At 33.3% G+C, this 18,184-nt stretch overlaps 1 protein-coding gene across 1 annotated transcript in view; it reads right to left on the bottom strand.

The window, feature by feature from the left end:
• Positions 1-18,184, bottom strand: part of BUB1B (BUB1 mitotic checkpoint serine/threonine kinase B) — a 67,705-nt gene that overhangs the window by 40,401 nt on the left and 9,120 nt on the right. Inside the window, exons 6-10 of the mRNA XM_051977068.1 lie at positions 17,646-17,815; positions 16,343-16,542; positions 16,059-16,150; positions 8,597-8,826; positions 1,604-1,716 (exon numbers count right to left, since the gene is read on the bottom strand). Of these exons, the coding sequence (XP_051833028.1) occupies positions 1,604-1,716; positions 8,597-8,826; positions 16,059-16,150; positions 16,343-16,542; positions 17,646-17,815 (805 nt within the window). The remainder of the gene's footprint in view (positions 1-1,603; positions 1,717-8,596; positions 8,827-16,058; positions 16,151-16,342; positions 16,543-17,645; positions 17,816-18,184) is intronic.

Below are 18,184 nucleotides of genomic sequence, written 5' to 3'. Positions count from 1 at the left end.
GCAGTCTTTGACAAAAATTAGAGAATCTGAGTTTTCTGCTATGACCTTGATGAAATATAACTCACTCTCAACCAACAATACCTCTTTTCCTTTGTAGATGCTCATGTACCTTCTCATGTCCACTCATATGCCATATGACAGGGGTTCTTCACTTTATTTTGTGCCATGGACCCCTTTTGCTATTGAAACCTACAAACTCCTCAGAAAAATGCTTTATAAAATGTACAAAACTGGAAATTGAATGGATGCCTATCAGTTGGAGAATGGTTGAATAAGTTATGGTATATGAATATTATTCCATAATTGTTCTATAAGAAATGATCAACAGGATGATTTCAGAGAGATCTGGAGAGACATATATGAATTGATGCTGAGTGAAATGAACAGAACCAGGAGATCATTTTAATACAGCAACAGCAAAATTATATGATGATCAATTCTGATGGACATGGCTCTTGTCAACAATGAGATGATTCAGATTAGTTCCAATGGTCTTATGATAAAGAAAACCATCTGCACCCAGAGCGAACAGTGGAAACTGAATGTGGACCAAAACATAGTATTTTCACTCTTTCTGTTGTTGTTTGTTTATATTTTGTTTTCTCTCTCATTTCCCCCCCCCTTTTGACCCGATTTTTCTTGTGCAGCTTGACATATATTGGATCACTTGCCATCTGGGGAAGGGGTAGTAGGAAAGGAGGGGAAAAAAAAAAATCAGAACACAAGGTTTTGTAAAGGTGAATGTTGAAAATTATCCAAGTATATATTTTGAAAGAAAAAAAAAAGCTTTAATGGTTAAAAAAAAAAAAATTGAGTTCTCTGAGAGCAGGAACTGTTTGTTTTTCTTTTTTATTGTGTGCCTGCATATTTGCTATGGTCAGGACCACAGTAAATAGATTTAAGAATTGTTGTTTGGTAAATGCTTCTTGATGTTAAACTATATTAGATTGCTTGCTGCATTGGGACAGGGCAAAGGGGGAAGAGAGGAAGAAAGGGAGAAAAATTTGGAACACAAGGTTTTGCAAAGGTGAATGTTGAAAACTATCTTTGCATGTATTTGGAAAAATAAAATACTAATAAAAAAAGATAAATATTTGTTGAAATATGCAACAATCATAATATATTATGAAAATATCTATGATTTCTATTGGTGATAAAGTCACAAGTTCTACTAATGCTGCTGTGGTTTGTCATCCACATTCCTAAAGGAAGAGTATTTTAAAGTTAGACCTTAATAATAATTAAGCTATTTTTAGGCAATAATAGTTTTCCCCATTCAAGATCACTGACACCTTGAAATTTCTCCATGAATCTCTTTTTAACCCAGGGATCTTAACAAAACTCTACTTTAGTGGGAAGCATGAAAAAATAAAAGTGTTTCTTAACAATTTGGATTTCCATCATGAAGAACTAAATATCCTCACAAATCTAGATTTAGCCTAATGATACCAAATAGTATGCTGTACTTTTTCAGAAAACTGAAATCTTCACAGATAGTGAATAAAATTCTATGAGGGACATAGGCCAAAATTACATCCCAAAATTCACTTTTTCAACTCAACTTTTGAAGCAATTTGCTGTTACTAGTAGCTAAGAAATTTACCTGATCACAGGGCCTTTCTTGCTGGGTTGTTTGGATTTCTTTTAGCATCTTCTCCATCTCCTCAATTTGTTTCCGCATCTCTGCTCTTTTCTGTGCTCCAGTCAACAACTCAGCTAGAGAAAAGGAAGACTAGTAAGACGTTATACCCTTTAACATCTCCATTTTCTTCATCAAACTTTTAAACTTAATATTTAATTTGATTCTAAAACCATCAATCAACATGCATTCATTAAGAACTTGCTATGTTTTGGGCATTGTGGTAGGCATCTGAGTTGGGGTACAAAGACAAAAATGAAAACAATCTTTGCCCTTAAGGAGTATATCTTCTTTTGGGGAAAAATGGTACACTCGCATTACACATATGTACAAAATAAAGGTAACTTGTGGGGAAAGACACTAGCAGCTGGAAATTCTAGGAAAGGCTTTACACAAAAGGCAGTATTTGAAGACTAGAATCTAAGAAATGGAAGTGGGAGATGGAGTGTTATGTGTGAACAGATTCAAACACATGAAAAGGAGCAGCATGTATTAATGAATGTTGTCTTTTCCATTATTACATAAGAGTTGGGGCTGGCTCTTTCCTGTAGTCTTAGCGTCAAAGCCTCTCTCATTTCACACATTCTTCATTTATCTAGTCCAGCATGACCAAGTGCTTATTGGATATTTCAAATTTCATACTTCCTATAGACATCTTAAAATTGACATGCTCAGAAGAGAAACTCACTGTCTTTATTTTCACTTTTTCCAAACATTTCTATTATTGTCAAGGGCATCATCTCCCTTTCCCTACCAAAATTCACAACCTCTGTGTCATCCTAAATTCCCGCTTCCTTCCTTGTATCCAATCAGTTGTCAAATCTTGTCATGTCTTACACACACACACACACACACACACACCCACACACACACACACACACACACACACTCTTTCTCTCCTCTCTACTTATATTATTATCATTCTAATTTAGGCCTTTCTAATTCTTTGCAGTAGTGTTTTTTTTTTTAATGAAATTCTTTATTTTTACACCATAAATTTCTTCCTCCCTCCCTTCCTCTTAGTCTTCCCAAATAATCATCTCATAATAAAATTGTTGGGAAGGGGAAAGCTGTAAAATTATCTGACAATAATTACAACATTCCATAGTCATGAAATCCCATTTATTCAAAGAGATGCTAGTGATGATGGTAAGCTGGGGACATCTCTTTTCTTATGTCTTCTTTACAGCTATTTCAATAGCCTTCGAATAAGATACTCGGTTTTTTTTGTTTTTTTTGTTTTTTTAAAGTTGAGGCAATTAGGGTTAAATGACTTGCCCAAGGTCACACAGCTAGGACGTGTTAAGTGTCTAAGGTTAGATTTGAACTCAGGTTCTCCTGATTTCAAGCCTGGTGCTCTATTCACTGCACTGCCTAGTTGCCCCGATATTCTGTTTCAAAGTACTCCCTGTTCCAATCTTTCTTCCACTTAACTGCCAGAGTGATTTTATTGACATCTAATGATATCACTCTTTTCTATTCTGTGAACCCCAATGGCTCAATTTTTATTCGGATTTTAAAACTCTTCAAACCTCTCCCTTCCCATTTTCATAATCTTTTCACATAAATCTCCCTGCCTTGTACCTAAAGTTACACTCAATACCTTATTATACCTCACAATGTTCCATTTTCTTTGTGCTTATGCATTGGTTGTCCACAACACCTGAAATACTCCCTTAACTTCTACCTTTAAGTCTCAACTCAAACACTACCTCCTCTGACAGGTTTTTTCTAATCCTCGACTTCTAGGGTTTTTGTCATAAGGCTACCTTCCATTTCTTTATGTTAGGTTTATGCATATATTGTGTCCTCATTCCTTGAGGCCAGGAATTTTTGCTTCTTTATGTAATCTTTGCTTAGCACAGTGCCAGATACAAAGTAAATGCTTAATATTTCTTGAATGATCTATTTTTATATTTTAAAATATAATAAACAATTACCAATAATAGAGTTGAAGAGTTGTCAACAATAAACTTAGAAAAAAATTACCAAAAGACTGACATAGAAACTACATAAAGTTGGCAATGAAGGAGTATAAAGATTAAAGTATAATGTAGGATATAAATCTGTATTTTTCATACTAAACTGGATACCACTTGGATATCAAATTCAATCTGTTTCTCAATCCATCACCTTCTCCCTAGATGAGAAGATCAAAATTCAAATTACAGACTGCTTCTATGACCATGATCCACTCTGGACTTTTCTTAAGCATCTTCTAACCACTAAGGAAACAGTGTTTTATCATTTCAATTTCATCAAATACATATTAGGTAATCACTATATGGCAAATACTCTGCTAGACTCCAAGAAAAATCACAATGTTTAAGGCATGCTACATAAAAATGCAAATTTTAGCTAATGCTTTTTGGGGATAAAACATACAGAGATAAATACTTAACAGAATAATTTGTGATAAGCCCACTGAAGAAGCGCAATCCAAAGTACTTTGTGAAGTAGAGGCTAGAGATAGTAACTGATTTGAGGTAGGTGAGAAACGGAACAGGAACTAGCAGATTTATGGATTACAGAAAGGTAGAAACCCAAAGGGTAGCAAAGGAAAACATAGGAGATTATAGGCCCAAGGAATAGTTTGAGCAAAGATATTGAGACAGAAAGGTGAAGAACTTGTTTAAAGAACAAGTTAGTCAGAAAAACCAATAGAGAATAGTCATGGCTTTTAGAACATTATTTTTATGTTTAAAAAGATAACCAAATCCAATATTACCAAGTCATGTCCAGGAATAGAGAACAGATGAAGAAGCTAACCAAAGTTTTTCTGGTTAAAAGTAAAATAACTGTGATAAATTTCCACCGTCAAAGAATTAATTAATCAGTCAACAAATAATTATTTGTTACATCTATTGTGTGTATTACATTGTATGCGGTGCCATTAGGGAAAGAAGAATCTAGGATCTCATTGTTCCATAATTAATTTAGACATTTTTACAACACACTTAAAACAACCACAATGAGAAACCACAACTATTTTAAAATCAGGTGGCATTTATGGAATAATTAACTTATGTCAAGGATTGAAAAATGAGGAATTGTTATTCTTATTTCTCTTTTAAGACTTTTACAGGTCTCATAATGTTGGCAAAAACTCTCCACACTTAGAGCAATTCTGTTCTATACAGTGTATATCTAAACTTGTATATTACAGAATGCTTTATATCTTTCAGACTATATTTATATGCCTGACAAAACATCACACTTTTATAGTGAGCCTATTTCCAGCCCAAGTTTCTTATAAGATTCACTCTAACTCATTTATTTCCTGTTCTCTGCCTACTAGTTAGATAGCTGAGGTTTTACTTCAAGCTAGAGTCTGAAATCATATCTTTTTTGATTGGTGATACCTATCACTAATAAATTTTTTAAAAATACAAGTTATACAACAATCATAAAATAAAGAAAAGCAAAAAACAACTTTGACCAATGATGACTAAAGATTGATGATGAAGCATGCTTCTTACTTCTGAGCAGAGATGATGAAGGAGGGCTGGAAAATGAGATCTTTTCAGACAGGGTTAATAGCTTATTTTATTTGACTATACTTACTTGTCACAAATACTTATTTGTCACATTCTATTGAGGGTGCGAGTTAGTAGGAAAATAAAGAAATGAAATGCACATCAAAATCAAAAACCCTATTATCAATAAAAGACATACACATACAACACTCCAAAAAACAAAATCAGAAAGGTACACAAATAGGACAATTTTGTTACCAACTTGCTAAGTATAATATCAATCTTCTGACAATTATTTTTATTTTTTAAATTAATAGTCACTTAAAAAAAAAAAACCCTTCCCACATCCAATAGGATGACAGCAAATCTGAAAAATAAAGCCCTCAACATGTAATTGACACAGACTATTAAACAAATGGCCACTATAGTCATGTCTGTAATATAAGTTCATCACCTCTGTCAGGAAGAAAGTAGCATTCCTTTGGACTTGTGGTTAACACTGTATGGATTAGAGTTCTAGAGTTTTTCAAAATTGTCTTCTCTAAAATTTTATTATCATATATAAATTGGTCTTCCATATCTGGTCACTTTGATCTGTTAAATTAGTTCATAGATACCTTCCCAATTTCCTAAGAAATTGTCCATTTCCATGGACCCACACTTAACACCATATACCAAGAAAAGATCAAAATGAGTCCATGATCTAGGCATAAAGAACGAGATTATAAATAAATTAGAGGAACATAGGATAGTTTATCTCTCAGATTTGTGGAGGAGAAAGAAATTTGTGACCAAAGATGAACTAGAGACCATTACTGATCACGAAATAGAAAATTTTGATTATATCAAATTAAAAGGCCTTTGTACAAACAAAACTAATGCAAACAAGATTAGAAGGGAAGCAACAAACTGGGAAAACATCTTCACAGTTAAAGATTCTGATAAAGGCCTCATTTCCAAATATATAGAGAACTGACTCAAATTTATAAGAAATCAAGCCATTCTCCAATTGATAAATGGTCAAAGGATATGAACAGACAATTTTCAGATGATGAAATTGAAACTATTATCACTCATATGAAAGAGTGTTCCAAAATCACTATTGATCAGAGAAATGCAAATTAAGACAATTCTGAGATACCACTACACACCTGTCAGATTGGCTAAGATGACAGGAAAAAATAATGATGAATGTTGGAGGGGATGTGGGAAAACTGGGACACTGATGCATTGTTGGTGGAGTTGTGAACGAATCCAACCATTCTGGAGAGCAATCTGGAATTATGCCCAAAAAGTTATCAAACTGTGCATACCCTTTGATCCAGCAGTGTTTCTATTGGGCTTATACCCCAAAGAGATACTAAAGAAGGGAAAGGGACCTGTATGTGCCAAAATGTTTGTGGCAGCCCTATTTGTAGTGGCTAGAAACTGGAAATTGAATGGATGCCCATCAATTGGAGAATGGCTGGGTAAATTGTGGTATATGAATGTTATGGAATATTATTGTTCTATAAGAAATGACCAGCAGGATGAATACAGAGAGGCTTGGAGAGACTTACATGAACTGATGCTAAGTAAAATGAGCAGAACCAGGAGATCATTATACACTTCGACAACGATACTATATATGAGGATGTATTCTGATGGAAGTGGATTTCTTTGACAAACAGACCTAACTCAGTTGCAATTGATAAATGATGGACAGAAGCAACTACATCTAAAGAAAGAACACTGGGAAATGAATGTGAACATTTGCATTTTTGTTTTTCTTCCCAGGTTATTTTACCTTCTGAATCCAATTCTCCCTGTGCAACAAGAGAACTGTTCAGTTCTGCAAACATATATTGTATCTAGGATATACTGCAACATATCTAACATATATAGGACTGCTTGCCATCTAGGGGAGGGATGAAGGGAGGGAGGGGAAAAATCGGAACAGAAACGAGTGCAAGGGATAATGTTGTAAAAAAAATTACCCTGGCATGGGTTCTGTCAATAAAAAGTTATTATAGAAAAAAAAAAGATTTCTGCTCTAAATCAGTCAAATTCACCAATTCAAAACTCCTAAAAAAAAGAAAGAAAGAAAGAAAGAAATTGTCCATTTCATTGTATATTATGGTATAAGAATACTACATTTATATAGTAAAATTCTACTAATTTTCAATTTTTGGATACCAGGAAAAGTCAGTATAACTATTTATATACTAATATAACTTTAAAAAGAAAGAACACAACTTTATCCAAATTTCTTTGTATAGAAAATTTCTTTGTATAGCAATGAATATCAAGCTCATAATAAAGAAAAATTAAAAAGCAAAAGCCAAAAATATATAGCTAATTCATAAACTGGGGAATGGATAAACAAATTTTGGCACTTGGGTATAACAGGATACATGCCATAAAAATAACGAAGTCAGAGAAGGATGGAAACATATGAGCTAGTGTAGATTGAGATAAGCATAAAGTTAATATATAAAAAAGACAACAGTTCTATAAATGAAACAAAAAAGAAACAAAGAATAGAAACCAAATGCTATATAAATATGACTCACTTTGGCCCTGGAGAAAAGTTGAAGGTACTTTTCTCCCAAAATACAGAGGATGGGAACTATAGATGTGAAATACTACATATACCACAAAAATCAAGATGATATTGGTTGGCTTTAATAAATTGTTTCCCCCCTTCTCCTTTTTTAAATAAGAGATGGCTTGATGTCTATATTTGAAAACATATAAAAACAAAGAAATAGCAATAAAAATAAAACCTAAAAAATCAAAGTACAAATAGATTTTGAGGATATAAACTTAGGAACTTGAAATACATTTTTCCAAAGCAACAATATTATCAGTACTAGTTAAGTTCCTAGGCCATCCCACAAAAGCTTCTTTAATTCATAATGTGGCTTAATTAAAGAATTAGTATTCTAAATCCTAAGATCTGGAGGCCATGTGGCTTAAGAGGAAAGAAATAGAAAGGTTTCTTCTTCTTGTTTTACTGGCATAGGACCCAGTGTTAAGAAAATTGTAAAACAAGTTAACTTATTTGGCACCTACCCACCTCAATTTCTTTATTCTTCCCAGTCTCATAACATTCCTCTTACCTTCATATTTCCTAAAGATTCCATTCTAAGAATGGATAGAAAAAGAGATAGACTTGTTCTATTTCCCTCAAACATTTTACTTGGGAAACTCATCTATCTACTCCATCAAGTCAGTAGTCCCATTCCCTCAATGACAGTAATATGCTAAAACAATCTGATTAAACTCACATTAATGTAATCTTCTAGACATATTTGCATTTTTAAAAGAGGATGCTAGTTAACTCAAGTTAATTTCTTAAATGATTGAATTTTAGATAGTTATGACAAGTGGAAAAACTTTAGGCAATAGAGAATATAATAATAACATAATAATAAAATTGTTGGAAAGGGCTGTTCAGATTTCTAGTAATAGACGGTAAATATGAAATAATGATACACACCTTCCCTTTTCTCCTTCAATTTCTTCCAGAAAACTTCAGCCCGGATTTCCTCAAAGGAGAACTCTCCAACTCCAGCATAAATCTTCTCCTTACAACACATCATCTTCTCCTTCTTTTCCTGAGCCTCTTGTTGATGACTTTGTACACGTTGCAAGGGATCTTCTTCTTCTTTTCCAGGTTTTCTAGTACTGAGGATATGATTTATGCTGGGTTCAATTTTACAAGGAGTCCTAAAAAGAGGGTTAGGGTTAGGGTTTGCTACTGACTGCAGTTTCAAAAAAGATCATAACATTGTTCACAGGTTAATTTGAGAACACCTTATTTATTTTACATGCTACCACGAAAAAATATATTCAGAAAATCAATAATTGTTACCAAAAAAATAAAAACACCTAACTAAATAATCAAGATTGCAGTGTCCTGCAAAGTTCTTTAACAACTATCACTGAAAACTATACTAGATTCTTCACTGGGGAGAGAAGAGAGGAAACAGGTTCTTTCCCTCAAGGAATTTTCTAACGTAGGTAATGATACATAGTATAGAGGCCCAGATATTATTTACTTTAGCCTAACCCAGTGCATAACACAAAAAAAATTAAACGATTTTTTAAAATATGACACATAAAGATTCAAAAGGTAACTTCAGAAAACTCATTTACATATATATATCTCCTTTAGTTTTGAGATATATATATATATCTCTATCTCTCAAATACTAAAAGATCTACATTAGAGACTAATGTCAATGTGATATTGAGGAGAAGTGATTGATTAGAAAAGTCTGAAAACCAGGAAGTTTATATTAGGTTTATAGTGAGCTACTTAAGGATTATGAGTGATAATGACTTTGGATGAATAAATTCCAGTCCCCAAATATAAAAAGACATAAGACTATATTAAGCTGAAAGTTTCTACACAAAATGAGAATGTCAGTCTTAAAAATATATGCATCTAATAATTCTGTAGTCAAATCTATGAAGAAACCCATTTACTATCTTTAAAAAAGAAAATTTTAAAAATAATAACAAATATGGGCAAACCACTTATATTAATATAAGTGCACATTATTCAGTAATGAAACAACAATCAAAGGACATAAACACAAAGTTTATAAATTAAGAAATACAAATCATTAATAATCCCAGATCTGTTTCCATCTATATGACCCAGGGTACGTTAATTAATTTTTCTGGTTCTCAGTTTTTAATCTATAAAATGATACTTAGATGTTTAGGGCTCACCAGATTCCCAAATGCAAACTATTTCAGTAAGGCCTCTCTTAATAATACCTATTGGAAAAACTGGAAAACCATAGGGCAGAAAATAGATTTAGAACATCATAAAATATATACTATATTCTATAGCAGTTTCCAAATGCATGTAACCTAAATAAAACCATAAAAAATTAGAGAAGAATGAAAGGGCATATCTTCTACAAACACAATTGGGGGGAAACCTCTAACCTAACAAAGGATAATAACTAATGATAATCCTAAAAGATAAAATAAACAATTTTAAATACATAAATCACAAAAGTGTTTTCATTACCAAAATCAATACATCTAAAAGGAAAAAAAAACCTTTCTGGGAAAGTTGGGGGCGGGGGGAAGTCATTACAGGAAATATCTATAATAAAAGTTAAATATGCAAAATAGAGAGAGAACTGATACAAATATATAAATGAGCTATTTCCCCAAAAATTAAGAAATCAAACCAATAAGTTTCCAAAAGAGAAACTGCAAATTTATAATCACCATATGAAAGAATGTTCCAAATCACTGAAAAGAAAAAGACAAATTAAAACTGAGGTTTTACTTGACACTAATCAGAATGACAAAAATGATGTTTAACTTTTTTACTGTAGATTTCTGTATTTCTAAAATCTCAAAACTTTTTTTTCCAGTTTTATATCCTTTTTCTGCCCCCACTGAGAAAGCAAGAAACACAGAACCACTACAAATATGAAGTCATGTAAAATAAATTTTCACATGAGCAGTTAAAGAAACAAGAGTGAGAGAAAGAAGCATGCCTCAATCTACACTGCATACATCAGTTCTCTCTATTAGAGGTAGATAGTATTTTGTATCATGAATCCTTTGAAACTGTAGTGAGTTATTGTGCTGATCAGTTACAAAGTCTTTCACAGTTGATTATCTTTACAATGTTGCTATTAAAGTGTATTTTCCTGGTTCTGCTCTTCACTTTCCATCAGTTTATAAAAGTCTTCACAAGGCTTTCTAAACTATATATAATTTTATTTCATTATTTCAGTTTTTTAGACACAGTTCGAAACTACTTTCCAGAATGTTTGAATTAGTTCACAGCTTCATCAACAATGCATTAGGGTACATATTTTCCCTTTCAAGAATGTAATTTTCTTTTTCTGTCATCTTAGCTAATCTGAGTGGTACCTCAACTTGTTTCATTTGCAGTTATCTAATTATTAGAGCACTTTTTCATGACAAATAGCACACACACAACGTGTGTGTATATATTATATGTATGTATATATCCTTTTAAATGAAATAATTTTTAGCTCTTTCTTATGTACGTAATAAAAGATTTGTGCCTGATACAATTCTCTATGCTTTCCAATTGCCTTTTGTTCTGCTATACAACCACGACAAATTTCTCTGAAAGAAGATGAAAATGGTTAAATGTTGGAGGTTCTATAATAAGACAGGCCCATCAATGCACTATTGGAGAAGTAATAAATTAGTTCAATTATATGGGAAAATAATTTGACATTATGCTAGAAACATTATATCCTTCAAGAGTGCTATCTCTACTAAGAATAAACTCCAAAATGATCAAAGTCAGATGGAAAGGTTCTATATATGCAAATATAATTTGTAGCAACTTTTCACTGCATCACTGCAACACTTTGCAAACAACTGATAATCAATAAGTAGTATCTATTACTATATGCCCAGGATTGTGTGAAGAGCTGGGAACAGAAAATAAACTAAACAGTTCCCATGTACAAGAATCTTTTATATTAGGGAGGAGAGAGAAGGGAAGGAGGACAGCCTTAGTTTTTGTCTGAATTGGCCAACTCATTACACCAAGTGCCTTTTGGATTCTGAACTAAAGCTTCTTTACCTATCTCAAACTCATTGTATGCAAAATAGAACTCATTATCTTCCACTATTTTGAACTATTCTCTCAAACACAGTTTTACAATCTATTTTTACTTTATTACTCACTCTTACACACACTACATATTCGATTTTCAAATTTTGTTTCAACATTCACACCTTCTTTTATACATGGTCCCTTTTCTTCACTCATACACCCAATATTCTAGTGTAGATCCCCATTATCTTTTGGCTGGACTACTTCATTAGCCTTTTCATTGGTCTCCCTGCCTCAAGAAGTCTTTTTATTACAATCCATTCTCCATTCAGCTGCCATATTTCCCAGATATGTTCATGCTCAATGCGCTCCAATTGTTTTCTTTTTCCTCCAAAATTAAACATAAAGACCTATGCTTGGCATTTAAGCTTTCCATAACTTTGCTCCTTCCTCCTTTTTGAGCCTCTCATCTCTTTGTCCTTTCCACTTACTGTCACACCGGCCTACCTGCAATTCCTTGAAAAAATGACTCTCACATTTCTGTGCCTTTGTCATGGCTGTCCTTCATGCTAAGAAAGCTCTGTCCCTTCACCTCTGCTTTCCTCTCAAAGCACACTTTCTGCAAGCCTTTATTAATCTTTTCAATTACTAATTCCTCCCCTTTCAGATTATCTACCATTTATTCTAAATACATTTTACATGTTCCTAATTATTTATCGGTTGTCTCTCTCCCTCATTACTCTTTCCTTCCATGATGAAAAATGCCATCCACCTCCAGAGAGAGAAAACTGATGAATATTGAGTGTGAACTGAAACACTTTAAAAAAATTTTGAAACAGAAATGTTTTGCATGACTTAACATGGTAAAAGCAATACTATATTGACTGCCTTCTCAAGGAATGAGGAAGGGAGAAAATTGGAACTCGAGATTTTTTTAAAAATGGACACTGCAAATTAAAAATATATATAATTGGGAAATACCTAACAAAACAAATATATAAATAACGTGTGTTCCTTGAGGACAAGGACTATTTTTTAATCTTGCTTTATATTTCCAACCCTTAGAATAGTGCCTAATACAAAAGAGCTGAACAAATGCTGATTCACAGGTAACAAGTTATAATTTAAGCTGAATTTTGAAGGGAACTAGAAATTTTATGAAGGGAGGAAGGATTAAGTAGTCCAAGCCTGATGGACAGTTTGTGCAAAAGCAGAGATAAGAGGTGGAATGCCATCTATGAAGACCAGAAAGCAGTTTGGCTGGCCTCTAGAATACATGAAGGGGAATATATAATAGGCCTACAAAGATATATCCACACTAGATGGTAAAGAGTTTAAAATGTCAAACAGTTTGCGATTTATTCTAGAGGCAACAAGCAAATATTAGAGCTTTTGAAAAGAGGGAGTGACATGATCAGACTCATGCACCTGGAAATTTCACCTTGGAAGTTATGCATAAAATAGATCACAAAGGGGAGAGACTTAAGGGAGAATGTGCCTTTATAGGTTAGAGAATAAACCAACCAGTACATAAATTTAATAGAATGCTACTGTGGTATAAGAAAGGACAAATATGAAAAATTCAAGGAAACTCAGTAGGATTTATATAAAATGATGCAGAATGAAGTACACAGAAGCTAGATAATTTATATACCTATCATAACAAAACAACTCTAAAAGACACCTAAACACTGATCAATGTATAGAATCAATCCTCCACATTGTTTTTATTACTTGCTAGTGAAGCCTTGCCTCCTCTTAAGGTAAGTGTGGAGTGAAGCATTTATTATCAGACATAAACAATGTATATTTCTTTTGGTTAGGCAAACTAAGGCAATATTTGTTTAGTTTCAGGTCTTTGCTGGGGAAGGAAAGGTTTATTGGTGATAGGGGCAGAAGATGGATATACTAGAAAGTGCTAGTATTTTTTAAATTAAAAAGTCCATCATAAAACACAGTTTAAAGATAAAGGGAAAAGATTAGATTATTTGATCTCTTCTAGCTTCAAATCTATGATGGACAAATTCCATAATAACCAGATAAATAATCAGATTCAGATACCATCTACCTCAATCTACTTGAATGGCAAAAATGTAAAAAAAAAAAAAAAAAAATTTTTTTAAAATCCCATATTGGTAAACCTCAATTTTTATCTATATTTATAATCTATATTTAGATAAACATTTCCTAAGAAGATCTACTACAGAAGAAAATAAAAAAGTTTAAGTGAATCTAAGTAATCAATGATTCAAGTAATAATCTAATAAACCTAAGAGTTTTTCACATTGCTAAAATATTTCAGACATGTAACTTCTTACATTCCATTCCAAGAATTGCAAAATAATTTTTATTACAGTAATAAAATACAGATTTCACAGTAATTTCAGAATTCTCAAACTTAGGGACTAATGGGACCAGAGGCATTAGTAAATAGTAGTTTCAAAGTATATTAAACAACTCATCTCTGTTTCAAAATTTTGAGCAAAGGAAAAACAAAACCCTACTTCTTTAAGAATTCTTATCTTAAGAAGGAAAACTATGGCTTCAAAAATAAGTTGTTTTGCATTAAATACCTGTGATATCTCATAATCAAGACATAGAGAATTTAAAACACCCACCCACCCACATGAATCACTGCCCGTAGAAGTCAAGAGATAACAGTTTTCAAAAGAATTGCAAAATGATAAAATTTAAGATTACTCCAAATCATTACTAAGAGACATGCGAATTAAAATTCTGAGGTTTCACCTCAGTCACAAAGAATTAGCAAAAATGGTTCAATAATCAATGTTAAAGAGACAGTGAGAAGATAAGCAAACTTATGGTGGATCTGTGAATCAGTCTAGTGGATCCAGAAAGTAGTTTGGAATAAAATACTAAAATATAGTGAGTAAAATATACACATTCTTTGATCCAGCAATCTTACTTCTAGAAATAAATTCCAAGGGGGTTCAAGACAAAAAGAAAGCTATCATATGCCCCTAAATATTCTCAACAGTATTTTTTGTTAACAAAAAATGGAAATGAATTAGTCACGCACTGATTGGGAAATGACTAAAGAAAACATGCTATATAAATGTTTTAAGAAAAGATAAATGAATTCAAAGAATCATGTGAATTGATGCACTAGTGAAGCAAACAGAACTAGAAAAAACATTAATGACTACAACAATACTATAAATCAAAGAAACAAACCATATGCTATGTAATTATAATGATCAAGTCTAGTTCTAAAAACAAGTTTGGAAAACACTTTTCCCTTACTTTGCTGCACAGGAAAGGGACTTTAGTTATGGAATACTTCAGACTGTCAAAGGAAGTCACAGACTGTCAAATGAAGTCAATGTGCTGGTTACTATTATTGAACTATTTTTTCTTTTCCACTTTGTAAATCTTTGTTTCAAAGGTAGACTTTTTTAGCAATGGAAGGAAGGGAGGATATAGTTGCAAACAAAAGTGACATACCTAAGCAACAGACATTAATACAAAATAACTAAAGATTTATATCTTTGATAACCTACTCATTCCTTAAAAGCAAAATTAAAAAAAACCATACTTTTAAATTAAAAAAAAAGAGCTGAAATGAAGTATGTTTTCAGTAGATACTCAAAAGTTACAATAAAAGAAGAAATTATCATGGTAACTTATCATCTGCCTTGAATAACATAGCCTATTGTAATGAGCTGAGGCTTGAGTTGATGCACTGAGGTCCCAAGCACGTGAGGCTAAATAGTTGGACCAAACTCTATTTATATGCTTGGAGAAACAATGGCCCCGCCTACTCTTTGTGCAAGTCCTGATGTGCTGTATAGGAAATGATGATTTTGGTGGGTGGAGGCAGGGGAGTGGAGAGGGAAGCGGAAAGAGAGACTGCTAGCTGGCATCTTTTCACAGCTGCTGGCATTGCTATCGGGGGATTGCCCTTCACCTCTGATCCCCCTCTGCTAGCTGGCTTCCTGTCACAGCTGCCCATATTGCTATCGCAATCCTTCTTCACCTCTACTGAGAATAAAGATAAGATTTTTCTCTTAACCTGAATTCCTGACTATGGCTGATTTTAAATACCCGGTTATCACAGCCTATTCTTAATATTTCCTCACTATGAAAAGTCAGATTTTAACAACTCAATCTGAGAAACTAAAAATTTTGATAGTTGCTAATTAATGAAAGCAAAACATTTATCATAAAACAAAAATGATTATCCTTGATTATCCTATATAAAAAAAGCTCAATTCCTTTAATAATGGTTCTTCCCCACTGAAGATACTGGCTGTTTCTAGAGTATGTGCAGGTATAAAGAAAACATCCAACATAGCTTAGGCTAAAATATGAGCAGTTCCCATTACTTACTAATTCTTATTTAAGAGCCTCTAAGAATCAAACTCACATTATTTGTTGTTGTGCAGACTCTTCCACATATGGGATAAAATTTGGTAGTGTGGTTGGCACAGTGGCCACAGAAGCTGGATTACTACGAAGCTGTTGGAGAGTAAAGTGGAAAAAGATTTAAAATGAACAGATATACTGGCAGTAGCTCTTTCATTCAAGATATTTTCAAAAACTTCTTCCTATCTTATTGAGAAGCCAGAAAATATAAAGGCAAAATTATTTCCATTTCTTTCCCCAATCCTAACCATCTACTAGCCCAATGCAGCCAAGGTGTGTCCTTACACGGCCTTTAGTCCAAGGTCCCGCCTGCAGCTCATTTTCTTTGGCCCTCCGAACTGGTGGTGCCTTCCATGGTTCAGCCGTAACCATAGGCAGCTCTGTTCTAGAGGCTCCATCAGCATTTTCATCAAAAACAGCAAATTTAGAGCTACTCAACATATGCTGATTAACCGGATTTGGAAGCCCCCGGACCTGGTTTGAAGCTAAAGGTAAAAAAAAAAGGTAATTTGTATATTTTCAATAATTGTTAACTTAATAACAACTACAACTAAACAAAAATATGAATTTTTTAACCTCAAACTACTATTAACTATATTTAACAATAACAATGATTTATTTGCTTTTTGTCTTATGCTGATCTCTTCTGTCAGCATACTAAAACAATGTTCTGGTTTAGAGTTTTGTTTTTTTTTAATATAGTCATAGGTAATATGTATATACAATAACAATATACATTGTTATTCTAATTCTGATAGTTACTTTGCAGAAAAATAAGCTTTTGAATAAAAACTATTATTTATAAATCAGAATACCTATTCTTGAAATTAAAGATATTCTATTTTGTAGCTATAAGTAATTTTGTCTATTAGCAAAGAATTAATGATGGAAAGCTTTTCCACTAATCTACTAATTAATTCATCACTCTTTTTTGGCAGTCCTTTCCAAAACTTATCAACTTCCATAAAGAGATCACACACTTCCTCCAGGCACCCTGCCAGCAAATCTTTTGTGCTCACCTAAGGTCCAGGATTGCAATCTAAGCCATTTTTCTGTCAATGAAGACAAAGAGGTCTTGTCTAGTTATTCTTCATCTGTTCAAGACCCTAAATCACTTTTTACCCTTTTATCTACTGTGGACTAAGAAAAAAGAAAAAAGCTGTTGTTTTAGCCTGTCTTCTTGTATTAATTTTCCAGGTCTTTCACTAAGTCTCATGATTTTCTCCTGAATTCCTTATGAGTTCTTTACTCGCCTCAAGTTAGAAATCTTAGAAATGAATAAATATAATGCCTCTAAAAAGGGTCTATTGCTTTTGCCAGTGCCAAGCATAGAGACACTAATGAATCATCACTATCAGCTTAAAACCCAGAGCTTGTTTGCAATGGCACAAAAATTCCTGACCTGTAGTACTAGTACATGCCTACCTTCCCTCTGCTCCCAAATGCCATACAGTGTGCAGTACAGAGTTACTTTAAGTCCCAATTTTGTATTTTTGAAATCATGATCTTTTCCTAAGTCAGTTTGCCATTACCTGTTTCCTCATATTAAGTATTATTCACAAGACTGATGCCCTTATGCTGAGCTTACCCTTAAGAGCACCTCCTACACGATTAATGGGGACTTTTGCTATTTTTTTCCCTTTGCTTTTCAAATCAGCCAGAGTGCTTCGCTGAGGTCCAGAAGCCTCAGGGATATCTTCTTCCTCCTCTTTTTCAAGTGCCAACAGAGTATGTCGAGACACACGAAACTGGAATTGCCTAAAGAGAACGGATAATGGGTTGAAGTAATGTGGAGTGCCATGGGAAAATTGTAGGCCCTGGAGTCAGCCATTCAGGGTCTGAGTATCAGTTCTGCCACAGATGTTTGTCTCACACTTTTGTGACCCTGGCCAAGTCACTTCCCATCTTTAGATCTTAATTTCTTCTTCTTCTCATCATAATCCCATTTGCAGTTTTCTTGGCAAAGATATTGAAGTGGCTTTCCATTTCCATCTCCAGATCATTTTATAGATAATGAAAGTGAAGCAAACAGAGGTAAGTGACTTGCCCAGGGTCATACAACAAATAAGTGTCTGAGGCCAGATTTGAATTGAGGAAAATAAGTCTTCTTGATTCTATGTCCAGAGC

This window comes from Antechinus flavipes, chromosome 2 (assembly GCF_016432865.1).
Source record: "Antechinus flavipes isolate AdamAnt ecotype Samford, QLD, Australia chromosome 2, AdamAnt_v2, whole genome shotgun sequence".
Lineage (NCBI taxonomy): Eukaryota > Metazoa > Chordata > Mammalia > Dasyuromorphia > Dasyuridae > Antechinus > Antechinus flavipes.
The sequence above is the reverse complement of the archived record's forward strand: the minus strand, read 5'-3'. Positions and strand labels throughout refer to the sequence as shown.